This window comes from Spea bombifrons, chromosome 4, assembly GCF_027358695.1.
Source record: "Spea bombifrons isolate aSpeBom1 chromosome 4, aSpeBom1.2.pri, whole genome shotgun sequence".
Classification (NCBI taxonomy): Eukaryota; Metazoa; Chordata; class Amphibia; order Anura; family Pelobatidae; genus Spea; species Spea bombifrons.
In genome coordinates, this window is record NC_071090.1 from 109,787,152 (window position 1) to 109,811,843 (window position 24,692).

At 40.7% G+C, this 24,692-nt stretch overlaps 2 protein-coding genes and 1 pseudogene across 2 annotated transcripts; 1 reads left to right on the top strand and 2 right to left on the bottom strand.

Moving 5' to 3' along the window:
• Positions 1 to 716: 716 nt before the first annotated feature.
• LOC128493003 (uncharacterized) lies at positions 717 to 896 on the top strand (annotated as a pseudogene).
• A 16,391-nt stretch (positions 897 to 17,287) lies between these two features.
• LOC128491674 (olfactory receptor 6N1-like) lies at positions 17,288 to 18,229 on the bottom strand. Its single transcript, XM_053463990.1, has one exon. It carries the CDS (start codon positions 18,227 to 18,229, stop codon positions 17,288 to 17,290), a length of 942 nt encoding a protein of 313 aa, XP_053319965.1.
• A 2,841-nt stretch (positions 18,230 to 21,070) lies between these two features.
• LOC128491675 (olfactory receptor 5-like) lies at positions 21,071 to 22,012 on the bottom strand. The gene has a single exon (XM_053463991.1). It carries the CDS (start codon positions 22,010 to 22,012, stop codon positions 21,071 to 21,073), a length of 942 nt encoding a protein of 313 aa, XP_053319966.1.
• Positions 22,013 to 24,692: the final 2,680 nt, after the last annotated feature.

The following is a 24,692-nucleotide window of genomic DNA, read 5'->3' on the forward strand; positions in this document are numbered from 1 at the left end:
CTATTTCATCCTTAATGGGACTCTTCCCATAGTTGCATAAATCCCTTATTTGCATGCGCCTACCCAGAATCCCTTGTGGTTGTGGCCACACCATGAGATTTCTGAGGGGAAAAGCAAGCCTTCTGGCTTGTCTGGTGTCTGTAGATGAGTGTTTAATAATGCGTCTACTACCCCCTTAATTTTAAGTGAAAGGGTTTTCCATCACCTTTACCCACCATAACTTATGTAATGATGTTTCTCGTGCTACCCCAAGCCTCAAGTGTTAAACCTGTATCACAACCTCATGCTGATGAGTTTAATTAAGGACAAACAGCTGTCAATGAGTGGTGATTTGGCTCTTGCATCTCTTCCTGAGTTTTACCTGAAGGCTGTTCTGTACAGTGGGCAATTATTTCCAAGGAGTCCATGTATGAAGTGGGTATAGAGGCAAAAGGTGATAATTGTTAACCTTATTTGCATATGCTTACCCAGAATCCCTTGTAGTTGTAGCAGCACCATGAGATTTCTGAGGGAACAACAAGCCTGCTGGCTTGTATGCTGTCTGTAGGGGAGTGTTTAATAATGCTTCAACATACCCCTAAATTTTAGAGGAAGTGTTTTCCATCACCTTTACCCCCCATAACTTATGTAATGGTATTTCTAAACAACACTCGAATATGAGCTACAGTGTTTTCTCACCCATACATGGATTTGCCTGGTTGTTTATGTGCAAATTTATTGCTTCTCGGCCTTTTGGCTAAGATCAAGTGTAGTCTCTCTTGTGGTGGGGAGGGATGACACTGATCCTCTGGCCTTAGGGTTCGGGAAAGCAATGGAACCCGAGGTGAAATTGCCCTGGCAGAAATGCCGGAGTCACCGTGTGTGGTATTGCATGCCACTGCACACGGTGAGCGCACGTTTCCACTGGCAGCCTTCCAGCACTACTCGCCCCCATGTACCATCAGGTCTTGGGGATGAGAATTATTTTTGAATCCGGCAGGCCAGAAATGGCCTGTCCTTAAATTATTTTTCCTTATTTATATAATCACATCGTGTGATCACGAGTGCCTATTAATTTTTCCCCCTTTTGAATTCACGGCTTTTCGAAATTCACTGCTTGACCCTCACTATTCTTTGGCACACGATTTTGTCACTTCGTTTTTGGACACTGTTTTCTTTTTAGAGGCAGTGAAGCCTGGACTTTGCTGGAGGAGGATTGGAGCCTTCTGGCCCTTTCCTCTCTTCAAGAAGGCCAGCAAGGAGTCTCACTCTTCGGGGTGAGAAAAAAAAAAATCCCTGGGGGGAAACACTGATTCTCTGGCCTTAGGGCGGGGAAAGCATGGAGCCCGAGGTGCTGATTTGCCCCACCTGATTTGCCTACCCAGAATCCCTTGTGGTTGCGGCAGCACCATGAGATTTCTGAGGGAAAAACAAGCCTTCTAGCGTGTCTATAGGCGAGTGTTTAATCATTTTTTTGTTGCATTTATATATTTGAATGCACTGCACCATGTTTTATTGGGTGTTATGTGGAACCAGAAAAGGGCCCCCTTTGGTCCAAAGGGACACATCAATGGAGTACGATGGCAGAGGTGGCCCCATGTGCCCCATGTGCCCCATGTGCCCCATGTGCCCCATGTGCCCCATGTGCCCCATGTGCCCCATGTGCCCCAGCTGCTTTTAAAGTCCTGGAACCATGGCTTCCTAAATTCAAGTTGGTCCTGCTGAAATACACATGTATCAAGCCACAAAAACAAAGTTTGACAAAGGCTGGTGGTAGAATTGGAGCATGGAAGGCGTTAAAAAAGATTACTTTCATCGAGTTAAAAGAAACTGCTCAGAAGAAAACACATTTGGGGAACAGGTCAATAAAATAATAAAAATATATAGTTTTATGGAAAAGGAATCTGTAATTGAGGATCCTAGTAAAGGAAAAATAATATCACCAAGAAACCAACATAATAGGATAGAGGATAATGTACCTTTAATTATGTATTTTAATAGATGGTAAAATTAACAAAACATCATTAAACATTGGGATAATTGGAAGATTAAACAACTCATGCATTTGTATACTGTAGTATAAATGTTTATTTTAGAAATTCTAGGTATATGAAGATAATATAATGTATACAACACAACCATGTTTGAAAAGTGTTTTTGTATGAGCATTGGGTAGAAACTACATTTTCGACATGCTCTATTGTGTTAAAAAATAGTCAAATGCACCAGGAAGAAGCTAATCGCTTGCTTCGGGGTGAAGACTACACTTCCCAGCATGGGTTATAAAGATGCTGTTAATGAATACTCACATGTGCCAGGAAGACGCCACTACTGGACAAAATAACTAGGCTGTATGGGCGATAAGCATGTATTGAGATTGTTTGACATTGACTTCAGTTTCTAGTATGTTGTATAAAGAAGCTAATTATTGGTGAGATGTGTTGTGCTATTAGATCAGAACCCACAATTGGATGGATGTATTTCTTTATAACTGCAAGCAAACAGCCAGGCAGATTCATTGGCACTACACAGGTGGCAGCAGTGAGAGCGTAACCATCATTGCCACCTTCCTCATAATCATGGCCGACTACAAGATCTGTAGCTGCTCCGGTTCTTTAAGTAAGTGTGTTCCTTCTGGGGAAAAGGTCTCCCAAAGATCCATACCACAAAGACACGTCATACTAGTCAAGATGCAAGAGATCACACTCTTTATTGGAATTGGACATGGTTTATATAGTTCACATACAATAGGAAACAGGAAAAGATTAACATAATACAAGGGACTACACAGCTAACAAAAGTACGAGACCAGTCCTCTCACATACTACAACGGTGAATACACAATAGAGGGAAAGGGATTAGAGAAGCAGCACTTAAACACAGACTAAATGATTGGTCAATCTTAAAACAAGGTGGTGAAAATACAAAATATAACAAATTAAACACATGCACACATAGTTGCTTATCGGCTAGTTGGCCACAGTATTTTTTTTTCTCAAGTCTCAGTTTATTGAGAAAGATATGAAAGACAATACAATATAAACACCACAGATAAAAAAAAGGTGCAGTACACAATAGACCGTCTAGTGGTGGAAGTAACATGACAGGTGATTGTACAATCATCAGGCACAGTAGTAGTAACGCCGTAATGAGAGGGTAAGTCATATGCATAGCAACAACATACACAAGTAAAATTCTCTCGAATAACATTCGGCTGACGGAACAGAGGAAATCATGGTTAGAGGAGCCGATGAACGAGCGACTCAGAACCGAGCTGAGACAAGTGAAAGAACAAAGAACAAGTTAACAGAAAAATGGACGCAATACAAACAGGAGGAAGTACCAAGCCAAATATAAATGGAGCTGGAAAGTGGACATATTCACCTGCGAAATACAACAGAAGGCAGCCACAGCAGAAATCCGCAAAGACATACTAGGCATGATCCGAAGTCGGAGAAGAACCGTGGAGGCCCGGCAAAACCCTCTGAAAGGCAGTAGAGCCAAGGAAGGCCTGCCAGGGCAGCCACTTCAAGCATTTTTCATAGCCAGAGCCCCTAGAGGACATCACCAAATCCTCCATTTGACACAAAAAGTTAATGTATGACAACCAAGCAGAGATCGGAGGAGTGATGGGTTGTTTCCAGAACCTAGGGACAGTGGCTCTGGCGTGGCGTTAAGGAGCTGAATGGTCAGAGAACGTTTATAGGATCCCAGGCTCGACTGCGTGAGGTGAAGGAGGACACTCCTAGGGGTGAGATGAAAAGCGGGATCTACAACCTCCTTGAGTACTGCTTCGACAGCATCCCAGAAGGGCTGTATCAGAAGGCAGGCCCACCATATATGGAGATAGGAGCCAACGCCCGCAGCACACCTCCAGCATTGCGGGGAAACATGAGGAAGGAAATGGTGAAGCTCCGCTGGGACCTTATACCATCTGGTAAGTAATTTATAGGACGTTTCTTGCAGTTTAGAGGAGGTGGCCCCCTTATGGGTGAGAAGGATGACAGCAGACCAATCCTCATCAGCCAGAGTGAGACCTAGGTCCCTCTCCCACAGTCCGAGGAAGTATGGCTTAGCCTGAGATTGGTGCGATCGGCATGGCGGTCCCTGTCACAACAAATAATTTCAAAACGAGTATGCGGAAGCGCCTGATCGTACATAGGGGAAAGTGTCAACAGAAAATGTTTAATTTGATGATGCCAAAAATTTAACTAAAAGGCACCGGAGTAATCTGGGACAGGGAGGAGACCGGCAGGAGCACTCCATCCAGGAAAAGATGGTGGAGTCAAAGAACCTGCACACCGGCAGGCATCAAATGACGAATGACACTGTCACCCATACCTGGAGGGAAGGCCGGGTTGGAGGAAACCGGGTACAGATGGCCGGGGGATCCCAACCAACCCAACCGCGACAGGTGTGTTCGAAGCACCCGAAGCATGGGAAGCAAAGTCGGATGGTTACGAATCACAGGGCGACGGTGGGCGTCCGCCAGCCAAGGCATAGCCGAGATATCCGACCCGAAGGAGGACTCCTCAATGTGCACCCACTGCTTAGGGGCGCGAGCCACCCACTCCACCACCCGACGTGCATGTGAAGCGATCCAATACCCCTCGACATCGAAAATCCAAGTCTGGGGGAGCGACCAGACCACACAAATTTAGTGAGCACTCTACGCCACGCCCCAAGGTATGGCCTAGGGAGAGAGACCGGGAGGGAAATCGAAAGCTTATACTCAACCCCAGCCACCCTGAGGCCAGTGATACTAGGGTTTGAGCGGAGAGCATTGGTGAGGGGTTCCATCATTAAAATAAACAATAAAGGGGAACAGAGGGCAACCCTGTCTCGTACCATTGGCCAGCAAGAAGCGTTCAGATAAAACTCCATTTACCTTCACACAAGCCGAGGACAGGGTATATAGGGCTTGTACCTGCTGTATGAAGCGGGAATCGAGCTCCAGTCGCTCCAGGACACGGAACAAGAAGGCCCACGAGACCCTATCAAAGGCCTTCTCCGCGTCAAAGGACACTAGAAGGAAGGGAATCTGCCTATGTTGAGCCTGCGCCAATTAGTCTAGCACCTTAATCGTATTGTCCCTGGCCTCCCTCCCAGGGACAAATCCCACCTGATCACTATGAATCAGGTCGGGGATAAGTGACGAGAGCCTAAGAGCCAAAACTTTCGCAAGTATCTTAAGATCAGTATTGATCAATGAAATAGGGCGGTAACTGCCACACTGTTCCGCGTCTTTGCCCGGCTTCGGTATTACAGTAATATGCGCCACATTAGAGTGGGGATCAAGGGAGCCTCCCGTAGCAAGCAAATTAAAAAGAGTGACCATACGCGGGCCAAGCACTGAGAAGAACTTTCTATAGTATATGGGGGTCAACCCATCCGGGCCTGGGCTTTTGCCCTGCGGGGAAGATTTAATAGCTCTCTCTACCTCCTCCAAAGTGATAGGGGAATTTAGGACCTCTCTATCCGCGCTCGGAATGTGTTTACAGAGATGCTTAGACAAATATTCATCCATGAGCAACGTGGTATGGGAATCAGGAGAACGACCCTGGGAGATGTTATAAAGCTCCCGATAGTAAGATGCGAAGCAAGCGGCTATGTCCTTAGTGGTGTGATGTAGAGCGCCCCCAGCGTCCCTGATCTTGGGGATAAACGAAGCAACCCTTTTAGCGCGCAGCGCACGGGCCAACAATTTCCCGGGTTTGTCACCCAATTCATAGAAGTGTTTCCAGGGGAGGAGATAGTTTCTACGCAATTTAGAATCTAGAAGGGTCGCAAGCCGGGACCTAAGTGCCCGAAGCTGTTCCAAGACCTCAGCAGACAGCGAGAACTTATGCTGCAGCTCAAGTTCCGCTATGCGACGCGACAAAGAGGATAGCTCAGCGTGATTGAGTTTCTTACGATGCGAGCCTAACCTAATAAGGTGCCCCCGAATAACGGCTTTATGGGCCTCCCAGATCGTCGAGTAAGGGGTGTCAGGGAGATGATTGTCCTCAAAATAGTGCTGCAGATGCGACGTGAGATCCGCTACACACTCAGGGGAATCTAGCAAATTCTCATTGAGACGCCAGCACCACACCCGCGGGGGAAGCAGGGGTAGGCGTAAGGGGAGGTGGACAGGGGCGTGATCACTAAGAATCTGAGACCCGATATCAGCGAAGTGGAGATAAGAGAGGTGATGGTGGGAAAGAAAGAGAGAATCAATTCGGGAGTATTGGTTATGAGGGGGGGGAAGAAGGTGTAGTCCAATGTAGAGGGGTGGTGGACCCGCCATGTGTCAACTAGCTGATTGAGGAGAAGCATACGCTTGACCCACTTAATTTTAACAAATGGCATATGGGAGGTGCCCGCGGAGCAGTCGAGCCTGGGATCCAAGACCATGTTGAGGTCGCCACCGAAGACAGTAATGCCCTCCTGAAACTCCGCCAATTTAGAAAGAAATTTCACCAAAAAGGGCATTTGATCCCTATTAGGAGCGTAAACCGTAGCCAACGAAATTTTGTGAGCCCCCAAATAACCCTTAATCATTAAACTTCGACCCTCCTCATCCCTCCAGACATCGAGAAGGCGGAAGGGAAGGGACTTATGTAGCAGGATAGCGACGCCCTTAGTCTTAGAATGAGGGGAGCTGGAAAAGAACGCAGATTGGAAGTATCTATCCTGGAGTTTAAGCTCCTTAGAGCGAAGAAAATGGGTCTCTTCTAGGAAGGCAATTTTGGTACGAAAGGAGTGCAGAACATGAAGCAATTTAGATCTCTGCTGTGGCCACAGTATATTTAATGGCCTGTAGTCACACTGCATTTTGTACTGGTGGACCGAACATTTCCTAGGGCCAAACATTGTGGACTGAGGGCTTTGTGGAACATCGTTGGATGAACTCTTAACAAGTTTCTTTTTTTTCAGGTTGCATATTTTGGGGGGTAAGGAGTCGGGTAGGGATTTCTCTTTTAACCCATCTCACAGGTCAGTGAGAAAGGATATAAAATGGTAGGGATTTTATGAGCCCCCTCAACACAATAGAAAAAGGTTAGGGATGAGGAGGGCAAAAGATATACACCATAGAGTAATTTAATGTAGATGGGTGTGAAGGGAGGCATGCTTTGGGTCTGTGAATCTAAAAGATTTTTTAAATAAGGTTTATTCCACTGAGTTAGGGATAATCGAGAATGGAAATATAGTTTCTTAAATTACCCCTAACACAGGGGATGGAGGAAAATAGTCAGCCCTCATGGTTTAAGATGGTCCTGTAGGCCATTTTTTATTACTTACTTAAATTAGTAAGGGTATACAACTATAAATTTAATGGCATTGTAATGGCATGCCCTTGCAATAAATAAAAGAGTAATTTCCGGAGTATTTATGCATGAGCATGCAACTTGGGTTGAGTTTGGTCAGTTGAGGTAATCTCAATTGACCATTAAATTAACCCCTTAAGGACAATGGGCGGTCCCTAAACCCATTGTAAACAATGCATTTGGAGCCCGTACATGTACGGGCTTTGTCATTAAGGGGTTAAAAAAGAAAAGATGCCCACCATTGCAAAAGGTCGATTTTTTATGGAATCCTCACATATCGACTGATAAAGCAACTTTTATATGAAAAAAGGCAAATTAAGTCATTTTAAAAAATATTAGAATTGTGCAAATGGACCAAAAATGATTTGGACAACTCTATTGCCTGCCCATTCATTTTCGACAGAAATCTGGGGCTTTTCACATTCCGAAACAAAAATCAGTGTAATTTACCATCATTCACTCTCTCATGCTCTTTCGCTCTCTCATTCACTTATTCATGCTCTCTCTCTCTCACTCTTGTAATGTCTCCCTACCTTCTCTGTTTCAATGTCCCTGTCTCCATGCCCCACAGCTCTGCTTCTTATCTTGTATCTTCTTGTTCTTCTGGCTTTTTTTTCTGTCTTTGTCTGTTGTACAGGATTTAAATTGCAATTTGTATGAATTTTAATGTACAAGTCTAATTCATAGGCCAATCAAAATAAGCTTGTTGAAATGTTTCTTGATGTCCTCGTTCCTTAGACTGTAAATAATTGGGTTAAAAAATGGGCAGAGCACTGTATATAAGAGAGATAATACTTCATTTATATTAAATGATAGCCCTTTGGAAGGAGCCATATAAACTGTTAATAGAGTCCCATAGTAGGCGCACACTACGGTCAGGTGAGAGCTGCAGGTGGAGAAGGCTTTCTGTCTCCCGATGCTGGTGGAGATTCCAAGGATGGCGATAAAAATGGAAAAATATGTGAAAATTATGAAGAAAAAAGGAACAGTCACAAATGGTCCGGCTAGGATATAATCTATGACTTGCACAAGGGTAGGCTTTGTACAAGAGAGCTCTAAGAGAGGACCAAAATCACAAAAATAATTGTCAATTACATAACCACAGAATTGTAATGCTGAAATCAGTGATGCAAGAATATATGCTATCATATGTGCTAAAAGCCAAGAACCAAGAATGAGTTGGAAACAGAGCTTAAAACTCATGATGGACGTGTAACGAAGTGGCCGGCAAATGGCCAAATACCGGTCGTAGGACATCATTGTGAGAAGGAAACATTCGGTGGTTTCTGTAGAGCAATAAAAGTAAAACTGAGTAATGCAGCCAGTAACAGATATTGTGCTTCCTCCATTACTTGTAATGTGGAGCATATTAGGAATTATAATTGTGGTCAGAAGGATATCGCACACCGATAACTGAGTGAGGAAGAAATACATGGGAGATTTCAGCCCTTGAAACTTTGCCACCAACACAATAATCAGCAGGTTTCCGAGGAACGTCAAGATGTAGATCACAAGGAACAGAACAAACAGAACAGAGATAAAAATTGGTGACGTCTGAAAACCCAACAGCAGAATCTCCACCACTTTTGTCTGGTTTATTTCAATCATATTTACAAATAAAAAAAGGCGGTATTTATTTAATCTGAAAGATGTCTTAAGGACAGACTTTTCTTCTTACAGGCTATGTCTTTTCTGTATTGACACAATTAACATTGAACACAAAATCCAAAGTTGCATGGGGGGGGGTTGATTTGGTTGTTATGCACTATGATAATGTTACAAGTAGTGATGGAATAATATTAGCCACTGCTAGGGTCCTCCTATTTTTGATGTTTCGGTAGGATTTTAAGATTACAGATGTCCAGACTTGATAAATAACCTGCAACAAATAGTGGAAAAGACGTTAATGGCCAAATTTAGAACTATATTCTATATATTCTATATTCTATAAAGAACTTATATTGTGCATAATTGTTTATGAATTACAGACAGGTAATTGATTGGGCGCATAGTGTAAATGTATGCTGTTTAAAAAAACGTTCTTTTCCCTTTTTTGCAAAAATGTTTAATAAAAATGTCAGTAACATTTTTTCCATCAATTCAATTTAATTATGAATTCAAAAACAACCTGACTAACCATGAATGTACATGGCTCACGTTCCATATTTCAGAAGCAAGAATTGAGTTAAATGCAAGACAAGGTTTGTTACCCCATTAGAATGTGGAGAAAAAAAATCAGAAAGCAATGTGGTTGTCAGGCGCCTTGCCTTGTTGGCTGCTCTGTATGTCTGCACCTTATTTTGTGCTTCGCCGTTCCTTGTATTTAACCTGTCCCGCACTGTACCTCTATTTGGCTCCTCTTTGATACAGGCAAGCACCTTGGTTCGGTTTTTGCTATCTTTTTAGTATTGGTGTCTGTTTTGCGGTTTAGGGCTAGTGTTAGGACTTGCCTAATGAAGAGGATCTTGACGTGGTATTTTGCTATACACATTCATTTTATTTGTATTTATAATAATAAAAATATAAAAAGGTTGGATAGATAGATAGATAGATAGATAGATAGATAGATAGATAGATAGACAGACAGACAGATAGATAGATAGATAGATAGATAGATAGATAGATAGATAGATAGATAGATAGATAAAAGTACTACGGCAAATTTGAAGCTCCAACTTAGATAATAAATGGAATTACCAGGATCATTTTTTAAACATAACAGATGCAGAATAAAAAAACTGAAATAATCAAAACATTGTATTCCATGTGATTGTATAAGAAATAACGTCCATAAAATCGATTTTTTATTTTAATTAAAAAATATATAAACTGAGATTTGTTATTACATGAAGATTTTTCACAAAATGTGTAATAATTACCTATAAAAGAAAACCTTAGATAACGCTAAGGACCTAAAATTCTTAATAAACACTTAGCATGCCTATTGCCCTTTATATAATAGCACCTAGAAGACCGAAACTTGGTGGACTTACCGGTCTGGTCCATCCTGTTATACCTTCCTATAAGAGAAATAAGGGACTTGGTAAAAGTCTTGATAAAATTAAGCCAAGTTTGGAAATGTTATTTCCTCGCATCGCTCTAAATGGGTTCTGTTGAAGAAGAGCAGTATAACAACCGGTCAATAACCACCTCAGAGGCTTTTATACTTTACAAACAGCATGACATCATCTCTGTACAAGAACACTGGGGACGAGTATTACACAGAGAATTCCGGGGAAGGAGCCGCCGCTATAATGAGATTACATATCCTGATACGTCTTAACCATTTCTACACCGTGGCCCCGGAGGTTTATTAGATTAGTGATTTTAAAAATATAATCCATACAGCATTGTAGGAAAGGATATTTCAGATAAAAACATATACATGTGTGAGATTAAAATGTAAAATATATTAGATTTAGAGAAAATACATTTTGATGAAAAATGGCTTGGGAGGTGGTGGGGAAACATACTGACAGAATCCAAGCGGGAAGATGGAATAGAACAGAACCTCTCCAAATCTAATGTAACGTTTTGAAGAATGAAGTACAATCCATTGTGGTTCATCTCTGGTTCATTGTGGGATCTGACATGACTTAAATCTTATATACTCTCATACCTCTACTCAAAGAGCAGCACTTGTATATACTTTAACCAAATCAGCATCCTATGGAGAACTAAAAAGGTCAAAATGACCCTTAGTTGTAATAGTTCGCCCAGAATTTTGTACACAGTAGATCACCTTGAATGAGGCATCATTGGCTTCATGCTGACAGCTCTGGTGTAGCACCGCTCAGTAGAAGTGCTGAGCAGAGTAATATAGAGATATGTGATCATCTTCAAAAATGAAAAGAAACCAGAGATGCACCCATTACTCACAGAGCTTGTGAGTCTACATGCAAGAGCTTGCAAGTGTTTCTAAGTTGATACATATCAGTCAGGCTAGCAACAACATTTCAGCCCATCGAAGACCACAAATAGATGTTAGGGGTCAAGAAGGATTTACCATTAGTTAATTCAGCAAGAATATATCAGGGAGGGAAATATCTAGATGGTTAGTTGGGGGGGGGAGTTGACTTGCAGTAGAGGTCATTTGGAGCTCGTTGCTTCACTTTTGGTTTGTTTCGTTGAGGTCCCTTCTCATTTTTGGAGATTCGTACAAAATTAACAAAATTGGCTAATTGCGTTAACATTTTAATGAGTTCAAAACTAAAGCCTAGTGGATATTATGGAATTCACAGTACAAAGGTGCAATAGCCCATCTTCTTAGATACTTAAACTGAAGTACATGGATATGGGATTTGCCTTTCAAAACTAATCCTCCCTGCCACATGAGCTGCTCCTGAATTTTTTTTTTTTTTGTAGTTAAAATGTTATTCAGATCCGGCTCTTGACATGACAATAGGGTACGCATCATGTATACAGCGGCTTTTTGGAGCACAGTGTAAATCACAGATACATGTCATACATAGCATAACAGTCTGACATCACATAGAGAGGTAAATGTAACGTACTGTCAGAATCCAGGGAGTGCCTGTGGCACATCAGGCAAGCGTTAGCAATATGACACAGATATTATGAATGGCAGGTGGTCAGCACAGAGCAAAAATATTCGCGAGGTAAACAGTTTAGCGAAAGAGCTATGAGATAAATTGTGCTGTCTGCTTTTAGAAGAGCAGTGTAGCGCCGCGGGAGCACAGATCCAAAACTTTTTCAACTGAACTTAGTTCAAAAAAAGAAAACAAGAAAAAGCGGCATAAGGCTAGGTTTCCACTTGGGTTTTTGTCCTGTGTTTTTTTCTTGATGAAAAACGCCAGGAAAAACGCCAAGAAAACTGCCACTGCATTTACCTGCGTTTTGGCGTTTTTTCTGGAGTTTTTTCTGGCGTTTTAGCCTTTGTGTGGAAATTGCTTTTTTTGACCTTAGGCAGTTTTTCCAGCCTTTACAAGTTAGAAGTTTCACCCAGCTAAAAGGGATTGGGATAAATGGCAAGTATCTGCCCCCTCCTGATGTCATTTACTTGGTAGAGTTCTACTTAAACACGGCCCGGCGGACCCTTTTGCCTCTTTTCTGTGGTTTGTAAGGCATGCTTTATTCCGAATGTCTGCTCCTCTAGGAAGATTGGCCCCAAATGATGGTGCAAATTGTTTGCTGTTGTTTTTGGCACGCAGGATCCAGTTGATGCGTCGCGTATGTTTGTTTGTAATGGCATGTTTCTTCTCCCAATGGTGTACAATTCAATATGAACTTTGTTTTGTGTGAAACTGTTTGTTTCCAGCCTATTTCTCGTAGGACACACAGATACTGGGTCCATCCTCTGCATTGTAACTGTGGAAAAAAATGCCATAAAAAACGCCAAGGCAATAAACCCACATGGCTTTTTCATGGCGTTTTTTCTCTCCCATAGACTTCTATTGGAGAAAAACGCCATGATTTCCTTGCAAAAAACGCCAGAGTGTCAACATGCTGCGATTTTGAAAAACTGCCACAGAGACCAAAAAAGCAAAAAAACGCCAAAGAGGACTGAAAAAACGCCAAACAAAAAAAACGCCAAGTGGAAACCTAGCCTAACAGAGTCGCAAACCAAAAAAACCAAATGGATCGGAACAGATTATCGCATTTCAGACAAAGAGCATGATCATATGACACAAGAAAACATTCACGTGAGTAATTACAACTTGTTGTCATTCCGATAGCAACAGAGTGCAGGCAATTCCTGAGATTTCAGCAAAATTGACTCTGTTACTATGTTTGGTCTCGTTTTGACAGGTATCAGACATCAGGGCATTTGACATTGACATTGGAGCCTCACTGGCTAACATTTTGAGATCCGCTGACTGGTCTCGGGAAGATACTTTCCATATCTCACGCTTTTTCCCCTTCTATCAGAGCGTTAAAACAGCAAATTAAGAAGCCTCCTGTCATGTGGTATAATTGAACATTATGCTAGTTTTAGTGTACATATAACCTTAATTTTAATGACAGGAGGCGAATGTTTTCCATCCCTTACCCTACTCCCTTTCTATATGTTTTTGCTTGTTTATTTTGTTTATCCTGAGGACTATGATTTTGATTGTTCTTATGCTTTATTGTAATTATTGTATATGTTTTTATTAGTTGCATTATCGGTGATATTTTATTCTAAGTTACTGACCACCCTTTTTTATTCCCAGCTTGATTTCGTTTTTCTACAGAGGAGTCCAGGATGTTTCTGAAGTTTTCTTTCTTTCATGGAATGGTTTCGGTTTTTTTTTTCCGCATCAGAGGAGTTTCAAGTTCATGGAATCAAGCCTCTTCAGCCACAGTTCGTCTTATGAGGATGTCGGTCTCAGGTGGAGGATTCGGTCTGAAGTGGTCGTTTTGATTTCAAGATATCTGGATGTCTGGTCTTTTTCTGGCACAAAGAAAGAGGGGGCATGGCTTGGAACAGGGACCTATAGAGACTGAGACTGTGTGTTTTGATTAAGTATTTAACTCTTTCAGTGCTGCCGTTTGAAGCTAGTAAAGGGAGATAAGCAAAATATTCACCTCCTGTTATTATTAAAATTAAGATTATACGTACACTAAAGCTAGCATAATCTTCAATTTTTGTCTCTGTGTCTGCTCAGTAAGCTCTTCTACATGTTGTCGATGACCTTCAGTGCTGCCAGTTGCCTCTTTAGATCTATTTTATTGCATTCCAAAGCAGCAACCTGCTAATTAATGTAAATCTAAGAATATATTTGGATTTAAACTTTAACCTCCTTTTGCCTTTTAACTCTTTTTTTTGCTTAAAACTCATTCACTTAAGAGTTTTCACTCAGGAGCTCTCACTTGAATTTGCCCGGCTCATGATTCGTCTGCTTTGTAAAGAAAACATGTAAATGTAACTAAAGAATTGAATCTCTATCCTCTGCTATAATGGGGATTAAAAAATATCTGTGACCCCTCACTCCTTATCCCATTCATAGGAAATAGGAATTAAAGTAGGGTAACAAATCAGCCAGGTTCTCCATGATACAATTATTACATATGGTTGACCAGCCCAGATAAAGTGCTGCCACGCAGTATGGAGAATGTATACTAATTGGGCAGCATTTTATTCGGGTTGGTCTTCAATATATGCAGAACTTCACAGAGAAAGGAAATAAACTTCCTTTTTGTCTCAATACTTTACACAACACACCTCACACACAGTGCTCCTTTTTTTTCAACAATACTTTACACAGCACAGCACAGCGCTCCATTTTTTTTTCAACAATACTTTACACACAGTGTGCCTTTTTTTCAATAATACTCTGCACTACACATTTCACACAGTGTTCCCCTTTTTTTTTCAACAATACTTTACACAGTAGACCACACAAACACAGTGCTTCCTTCTTTCAACAATATATTTTACACAGCGCACCCACAAACACAATGTTTGGATAACAATATAATGTCCATTTTTTTGTTTATTTAAAATAATTTAATGAACAAACTGGATGTTAAAACAAACAGCAGAAAAAACTTTCAGGAAAATGCATTTCTTGTTTTTATTTCGCCCCCCCCCAAAGTTATACACATCTGAGCCCTGGCTTTCCACACTGTCGCCCAGATAAACCTTATACCCCACTATATGCCATAATGCCCTCTGATATGCCACTCTACCCCCCCCAACTCCTTGGTGTCTAGTGAGCATCTGTACAAATAAATGTAGTTTTCAGCAAACGCTTGGCACCCCTCAGTCTCTTCCGCGAGGCATCTAGCTCGGTCGCTGTGCTGGCGTTTCATGCTGAGCGCTGGAATATGACATCATATTCCGGCACTCAGCAGTAAAGCAGCGTGCGCCGCGGCAGAGCAGGGAGACAGAAGCCTCGCACTCCCACTGCAGGACTCCTGGACGGTAAGTGAACTTTAAAGGGGGGAGAGGGGGAGATAGTGAGAAAGGGGGGAGAGGGTACTTTGCAGTTGAATCAAACCCAAAACACCCCCCCCCAGTCCATGGAAAAATTGTATTCACCAAAACCTGTCCCTGATGCCAAAAAGGTTGGGTCTGCTTTACACGACAGACCATAGTGCTCCCTTTGGTTCAACAGTACTTTACACACAGCACAAAACACACAGACACAGTGCTCCCTTTTACACTACACAAAAAGTGCTCCAGTTTTTTCAACAATACTTTACACTAAACACTTCACACAGTGGTCACCTTTTTTCAACAATTCTCTACACAGCACACCACACAAACACAGTGCTCCCTTTTAAAAATAAAAAAAATACATTACACACTTCGCAGTGTTTCCCTTTTTTTCAACAATACTTTACACAGCACACCCCAATAAACACTTGTAATGGAAAACGCCACCCTTTCTTTGCTTATAACTCACTTTTTCACTTAGGATTTGCCTGCTTTGTTTAGAATAAACGTAGAAATGCCTTTAAAAAATCAAGCCACAGAAAAAGTTAAATAACGAATAAGCAAGATTTTTTTTCAACAATACTTTACGCTGCACAGCACACAACAAACCCATTGTTCCCTTTTTTTTCAACAATACTTTACACTCCACCCCACACAAACACAGTGTTCCCTTCATAATAAAAATATCACCCTTTCTTTGTAACTCTTTCAGTTGGGGTTCACCCGCTTTGATCAGAATAAATATAGCAGTGCATTCAAAAAAACAAGCCATAGAAAAGGATAATTAACTCTTAAGCAAATCCCTTCCCCCTTTTTTCAACAATACTTTACACTGCTCACCAACCAAACACAGTGTTCCCCTTATAATACAAATACCGGTGCGGGGAACTCTGATCTCTGACAGCCGGGGAAAGTATACGCGACGGACGCATACAAACCCCAGCTGCCAACTCCACCTCCTTCCGGCTGCAGCGGAAGGCGACGTCAACCCGCTGCCCCGGCTGGAAGCACTGGTAAGAGAGGGTTGAGAGAGGGGGAAGGGGGGTGAGAGAGGGGGGGGAGAGAGTGTGTGTGTGTGTGTGTGTGTTAGTTAAATGGGGGTAAAGGGTGTGTGTGTGTGTTAAATGGGGGCATAGGGCATTTCTGGAGTGGCGTTAAGGGGGCATTTAATAGAGCACTCTGCCTCCTGAAATGCCTTATACCTCCCTATATGCCACTCTGCCCCATAATATGCCTTTTAACCCCCTAAATGCCAGAGTGGCATATAGGGGTATAAGGCATTTCTGGAGGCAGAGTGCTCTATACAATGCCTTTTAACTCCCTTAATGCCACTCTGCCTCCTGAAATGCCTTATACCTCCCTATATGCCACTCTGCCCCATAATATGCATTTTAACCCCCTAAATGCCAGAATGGGATATAGGGGTATAAGGCATTTCTGGAGGCAGAGTGGCACATAGGGGGTCAAAAGGCATACCATGGGGCACAGTGGCATATAGAGGGTTAAAAGGCATATCATGGGCCACAGTGCCATATTGGAGTGGCAAGCCTGGGGGCAGATGTGCGTAACTGGGGGACAGGTTGGAAAATACAAGAAATAAAAACAAAAAAAATATATATTTTTCATATTATATCATAGCTTTTATTTTTCATATTATATCATAGCTTTTATTAAAAAAAAATAGTTTACATGAATTAACATTTACTGGAAAAACTTTTTTCCTTTGGGGTCGTCTTATATTCAGGCTTTTTCTTTTTTTCCTAATTTAATATTCAGATTTTGGGGGGTCGTCTTATAATCGAGCAAATACGGTATTTTCCATGTGAGAACCCGACATATTGAAGTCCAAATTTAAACATACCTTCCAGCATACCTCTTGGCAATGTGATCAACAATTGGGTGAGTGCTCATCCTTAACCATTTAATTAATACCTAATCTAGTAATTGACCGGGAGAAAGAGGGTGATATTACACAAACAAATGACCGCTTGACAAAGGACAATTGACACGACTTTATTTCACTTCACTTTACTTTATTTTGTTCTAATATTTCGGTTTATGAAGTTTGACTGATCAATAAATAGGAGGGTAGATAAACACAGGCAAACAGAATGGAAGCTTATATCTTGCTCAATTTCTGGCTATTCAGAATAAACTTGTTCAAAAGCAATTTGATATCCTTATTCCTAAGACTGTATATAATCGGGTTTAAAAATGGACATAGTACTGTGTATAGAAGAGATAACACTTTGTTTAAATTGATTGATTCCCCTTTGGAAGGAGCCATATAAACTATTATTATAGTCCCATAGAAGGCGCACACTACGGTCAGGTGAGAGCTGCAGGTGGAGAAGGCTTTCTGCCTCCCGATGCTGGAGGAAATTCTAAGGATGGTGATAAAAATGGAAACATATGTAAAAATAATAAAGAAAAAATGGGCACCTATATAGTGTATTCCTAACACAAAATCTACAAGTTCCACAACGCTATGCTTTGTACAAGACAACTCAAGAAGAGGAGCAAAATCACAGAAATAATGGTCAATGACATGACCGCAGAACTGTAAAGCAGAAATCAGGGGTGCAATTATAAGTGTTGTTAAACATGCTAAAAGCCAAGAAAAAGATATGAGTTCAAAGCAGAGCCTAAAACTCATGATGGACGTGTAATGCAGCGGGCGGCAAATGGCCAAATACCGGTCGTAGGACATCATTGTGAGAAGGAAACATTCTGTGCTTTCTGAAACACAAAAAAAGTAAAATTGAGTGATGCAACCAGTGAGATATATTTTGCTTCTTCCACTAATTACAACGCAGAGCAAGTTGGGGACTATAGTTGTAGTTAGAAGGATATCGCTCAATGATAACTGGGCGAGGAAGAAATACATGGGAGATTGCAGACTCGGATACTTGGCCACCAATATGATAATCAGCAGGTTCCCGACTAACGTCAAGATGTAGATCACAAGGAACAGAACAAACAGGACAGAATTGAAAGCCTGAGGAGTTTGAAAACCCAACAGCAGAATCTCCACCACTTCTGTCCGATTCACTATAAACATATTTACAAATACAGTATTTTCTTTGTGGTGTTTTCAAGCGTTTTTTTCCTTAGACAGATCTGTAAAGTTTGTGTGAAAAAATAATAATATGAAATATATGACTTTCAATATGAACACAAAAAAAAATCGCTCTCAACAAATTGATGTAAATTGGAATGTTTTGGAAAACAGTTACAATGATCCACAACCAGGTTGTCGTTTGGTTATGCTGTCTTCTTCTGGTCTTCAAGAACTTTAAAAACAAGTTGCTTCAGCGCTCCTGTTCTTGGCTATATTAGTTGTCCTGGCTTTAAATAAAACCTGCAAAAACATCACTAATATATATCAGCCAAAAGAAAAATGTAGCAAAGAAGTTGTTAGTCAACAAGTTATGCATTGTAAAATATTTTAAATGTTGTATAGAATGTGTTCCGAAGCACTATAGACAAGCTTTATAGACCTTCAAATCAAGAAAACTATTTAATGACAATGAAGAAGGAATATCGAGGTCTTATGCACATCTTACAGTACTATTTCTGTTTTTCAAAATCATATGTTTTTTTAGGGTACAGATAAAATATTGCTAAAACAACTAAAACACTGGATCAAAATTAGAACAGTCATTTTGTATGCTTACTCACCAATCTGACCTCTTGTGTTATACCACCAGATAAGTGACCTGATCAATGTTTAAAAAAAAAAAAAATAGGCAGACGGCTGGAAATTACACATTGTTTCTGGAGCAGAAGTCCAGTGCAATCCACATGCAATAGTTCCTTCAGAGGTCTTTATAATGTGTACAAAATATGACATCATCTCGGTATAAGAGCACTGGGGATGGGTATTGCACAGAGAATTCCAGGAACGGAGTCAAAATACATCAACAAAGGGATTTGACATCCTTGTAACCATTTTTACACGAGTGACTGAGGTTTGTTAGATTAGTCCCTTTAGTATTTTAGCATAACAGAGCAAAGCAGATGCTATTTCAAAAACGTTGAGCTCACTTTGACTTTGGGTCTATTCAAGTCAAGTGGTCAGTCAAGTAAAACTCGAATGAGTCTTGTTGGTCCAGTTAAATAAGCACATGCAAGTTCAAGTAGAAGTGGTGTTCTCACTTGAATTATGCTTAAGTCTACACAAACCTATAAATGAGCCATCCACTAATTTGTAGTCGCTTAATGGATTCTAAAAACCTTGTAGACATGCAGCTGAAAATAGTTCATCAAGCCTACTTGTCCCCTCACGGACAATTTTTGATAGGCATTACTTCCACTGATTCGTGTCCCAAATGTGGTATGATTGCCGCTGACTTATTTCATAATTTCTGGGTTTGCCCACCTATACGTGAGTTTTGGAAGCGTATTCAAGCTTTCCTAGTGAGTCTAAATATCCGGGACTTCCAGATACGTCTGGAGGCTGCACCGTTTTGGCCATCTAGATAGTCGAGGACTGCGTGCTCAGGCCTTGATTCGTACAGTTCTGGCTGTGGCCAGGAAAACCATTCTGCAGCAGTGGATCCATGCTGAACCTCCTTCATTGTCTTTATTTCATAATAAAGTGTTCCACCTGCTCAGAATGGATTGGTTAGATGCGACGATACACAAAGAAAGAGACACTTATAGATTTTTCAAAAAATGGGATGGTTTATTGGTGAACTCTGGAGAACTCTGGAGAAATCAAAGCGACTTTCTGTGACACATCCTGGTCACATCCTTGGCCGGTTTGATGTAGGAGTTTTTTGTTGTTTCTCACTCCCGTTATTTTTCTTGCTGGCCTGACCAGGTGGTGACTTCACCCGTTGTCTTTAACAGTCTCTACCTGATTTGTAGCAATGTTGCCGTTTGGTATTCTCTGGGGGACGTACTTGTGGGGTCACGTTTTTGTTGCTTTTGTTGTAAACAAAACACGGAAAACTCAATAAAAAGATTTTTAAAGAAACAACCTTGTAGACACATAAAAGTCAACATCATGACAACCCAAATCTCATCCTGAAATGAATTTCGAACTTTAAGGGATTTTTGATTATCTTTTAACCTTTTATTACTCGGGAAAAGAAGAAGACTGGCATACATCTTTTACTGTAGTTACGCCGAATCGCTGCTTTCTAAAGCCTCTGATTCTGCCTTTAAAAGGAAAAGGATAATTAACAGATCCCCTGTAGTATCCACTGCAGTATCCATCCTAGCATTATTATCTTTTTTTTTTATCTCCATTTATTTAAAAAATCCAGAAAATAAAGGGGCCCTGGATTTGGGCTTACAAACACAACTGGGTGTCCCATGGGGCTCGATGTTCAGTTTATTATTATGGTGATGGAGCATACATCTGTAGAAAGACCTTAAATTTAGTGAGTTGCCTTCTCCATAAACTATACTTACGAGCATTTACAAAGAATGGGCCTTCCAAGTCATCAACGTGTAGAGCTGAAAATTCCTTAAGTTCCTATAGAATTCATAATCATCAACGAAGAAAATGTACATCATTGTTTGAGTGAGTAGAAATGTACATCAGAACTGCATTTGGACCAGGAGCCTCCATTGGGCTTCCAGTTGAAATAATTCCCACTTTTGAGGGTCATGTTTAACATCTCTATTTATAATTACCCAAGATTGGATTGGCTAAGCTTGAGATGAGCTTCAATAGACTGTTGGAGAAAGCAAAGTGGATTTTCCCAGGAGCCGTCAGTTAGCCTCCATGTGAAACCCTGAAAATCTTATACAAGTTCTATTCTGTAAATTAGTCTCAGTGTAGTCTCATCACCAATGTGTACATGATTTGAAATGACAAATAGACTGATTAATATATAGGAGGATAGATAAACACAGGCAAACAGAATGGAAGAACCTCCATTGTATAAGCTTATATCTTGCTCAATTTCTGGCTATTCAGAATAAACTTGTTCAAAAGCAATTTGATATCCTTATTCCTAAGACTGTATATAATCGGGTTTAAAAATGGACATAGTACTGTATATAGAAGAGATAACACTTTGTTTAAATTGATTGATTCCCCATTGGAAGGAGCCATATAAACTATTATTACAGTCCCATAGAAGGCGCACACTACGGTCAGGTGAGAGCTGCAGGTGGAGAAGGCTTTCTGCCTCCCGATGCTGGAGGAAATTCTAAGGATGGTGATAGAAATGGAAACATATGTGAAAATAATAAAGAAAAAATGGGCACCTACATAGTGTATTCCTAACACAAAATCTACAAGTTCCACAACGCTATGCTTTGTACAAGACAACTCAAGAAGAGGAGCAAAATCACAGAAATAATGGTCAATGACATGACCGCAGAACTGTAAAGCAGAAACCATGGGTGCAATTATAAGTGTTGTTAAACATGCTAAAAGCCAAGAAGAAAATATGAGTTCAAAGCAGAGCCTAAAACTCATGATGGACGTGTAATGCAGCGGGCGGCAAATGGCCAAATACCGGTCATAGGACATCATTGTGAGAAGGAAACATTCTGTGCTTTCTGAAACACAAAAAAAGTAAAATTGAGTGATGCAGCCGGTGAGATATATTTTGCTTCTTCCATTAATTACAACACAGAGCAAGTTGGGGACTATATTTGTAGTTAAAAGGATATCGCTCAATGATAACTGGGCGAGGAAGAAATACATGGGAGATTGCAGACTCGGATACTTGGCCACCAATATAATAATCAGCAGGTTCCCGACTAACGTCAAGATGTAGATCACAAGGAACAGAACAAACAGAACAGAATTCAAAGCCTGAGGAGTTTGAAAACCCAACAGCAGAATCTCCACCACTTCTGTCCGATTCACTATAAACATATTTACAAATACAGTATTTTCTTTGTGGTGTTTTCAAGCGTTTTTTTCCTTATACAGACCTGTAAAGTTTGTGTGAAAAAAATAATAATATGAAATATATGACTTTCAATATGAACACAAAAACTAAAATTGCTCTCAACAAATTGATGTAAACTGGAATGTTTTGGAAAATAGTTACAATGATCCACAACCAGGTTGTCCTTTGGTTATGCTGTCTTCTTCTGGTCTTCAAGAACTTTAAAAAGGTTCTGAACCAAACAAGTTGCTTCAGCGCTCCCGTTCTTGGCTATATTAGTTTTCCTGGCTTTAAATAAAACCTGCAAAAACATCACTAATATATATCAGCCAAAAGAAAAATGTAGCAAAGAAGTTGTTAGTCAACAAGTGTAGAATGTGTTCCGAAGCTTTATAGACCTTCAAATCAAGAAAACGATTTAATGACAACGAAGAAGGAATATCGAGGTCTTATGCACATCTTACAGTACTGTAAAAATGTATGAAAGTAATCAGAATCTATTTTTGTTTTTCACATTCATATGTTTTTTTGGGTACAGATAAAATATTGCTAAAACAACTAAAACACTGGATCAAAATTAGAACAGTCATTTTGTATGCTTACTCACCAATCTGACCTCTTGCGTTATACCACCAGATAAGTGACCTGACGGCTGGAAATTACACATTGTTTCTGGAGCAGAAGTCCAGTGCAATCCACATGCAATAGTTCCTTCAGAGGTCTTTATAATGTGTACAAAATATGACATCATCTTGGTATAAGAACACTGGGGACGGGTATTGCACAGAGAATTCCAGGAACGGAGTGGAAATACATCAACAAAGGGATTCAACATCCTTGTAACCATTTTTACACTAGTGACCGAGGTTTGTTAGATTAGTCCCTTTAGTATTTTAGCATAACAGAGCAAAGTAGATGCTATTTCAAAAACGTTGATGTTAGCTCACTTTGACTTTGGGTCTATTCAAGTCAAGTGGTCAGTCAAGTGAAACTCGAATGAGTCTTGTTGGTCCAGTTAAATAAGCACATGCAAGTTCAAGAAGAAGTGGTGTTCTCACTTGAATTATGCAAAAACGATCACCCGTATCGCATAAATAAAATAGATTCCGGTTTAGTCAGGTCCCTTATGACATCAAGTTATTTTTAATTCATAAAGCATTAGAACCGTTGTTGCATTCGATGGAAAAGTGAGGCTTATGTTCTTGAGTACATATCTTTTTTTTTTTCTTCTGTGATTTAATGCGTAGCGTCTGTAGCATTTTAGTACAGGTTGAGTATGGTGATGTATAAGGTTAAGCTGTGTGCATATGAATCAGAAGCTCTTCGCTGCATATATATTAATCTAGAATCTGTACAAGGATTGTAAATGATAATTAAAATCCCTTTACATGGTACTGTTGCTAGTCTCAATCCCAGTTTGGTTGGACGCCAAGAGAATAGGTCTTGTGCCTTGGCTGACATTTCCAATATTCTTGTCTTAGAGCATGGAGGTCAAACTTGTAGGTCAAAGTAATGTAACAAACACCTAAGAACCTGAAATACCAATCTAAGTGATATCACCCATGATGGTTCTATGTCTATCTATTTATCTATGTATATATTTTTCTATACTTTCTGAAAAATACCCCTCGTCTTATAATCGAGGTTGTCTTATAATCAGACCTCAAATAGAGGTCTGACTATGAGACTAAGATCCAGATCCCCCGCAGTGCTGCAGGGGACCTGGATCCTCCTGTCTTATGCATCCCATTTAACACCCCCCCAAACTTACCGTTGCGTCTGACTTCCTGGTGTGTAGTCGGGGCAGTGGGTAGACGTCTACGCGATTCAACTGTTAGAGATCAGAGTTCCCCGCACCGCTGCGGGGAATTCTCTCTTACAGCCGGAGGGTGTATGCAGACAACCCCCACTGCTAACCGCACCTCCTTCTGGCTGCAGCGGAAGTTGCCTACGTGAATTGCTGTGTAGGAAATCATTTTCGTAGGCAGCTATTCCCATAGAAAAACATTGGCAGTAGAATGAGTCTTACTGAGGAGCTCAGCAGTTTGACACTGCCATAGGATGCCATCTTTGCCACAAGTCAGTTCCAAACTGCCTCTGGAATCCACATCAGCACAGACACTGTCCGTCAAGAGCTTCATGAAATGGGTTTCCATAGCCGAGCAGCTGTACACAAGCAAAACATAACTATGGGCTGGAATGGTGTAAAGCACACTGTCACTGGACTCTGGAGCAGAGGAAACGTGTTCTCTGGAGTGATGAATTACACTTCAGTATCTGGAAGTCTGATGGACAAATCAGGTTTTGGCCGATGCCAGGGAAATGCTACCTAGCGGAATGCATAGAGCCTACATAGTTTGGTGGAGGAGGGATAATGGTCTGGTGCTTCTTTTTTGAGCTAAATGAGGGATATTGTTAATGGTAATTCAGATTAAAATGATTATCGTTCTCAAAATTGGTTCTCCTCGTTGGACATTCCAATGCATCTTAATGATTTGTTTGATAACACCAGAAGTTGAATAAAAATAAAATACTTTTTTTAGAATCCTTTTTTCTTAACACCTGGCTTAAGAGTATCGGTAGTTCTACACTGGATTTGGCATTTTTAAGTAATCTTTCTGAGTATCCCTTCTGAGAAAAGTCCTGGTTAATCTGGGATAGTTG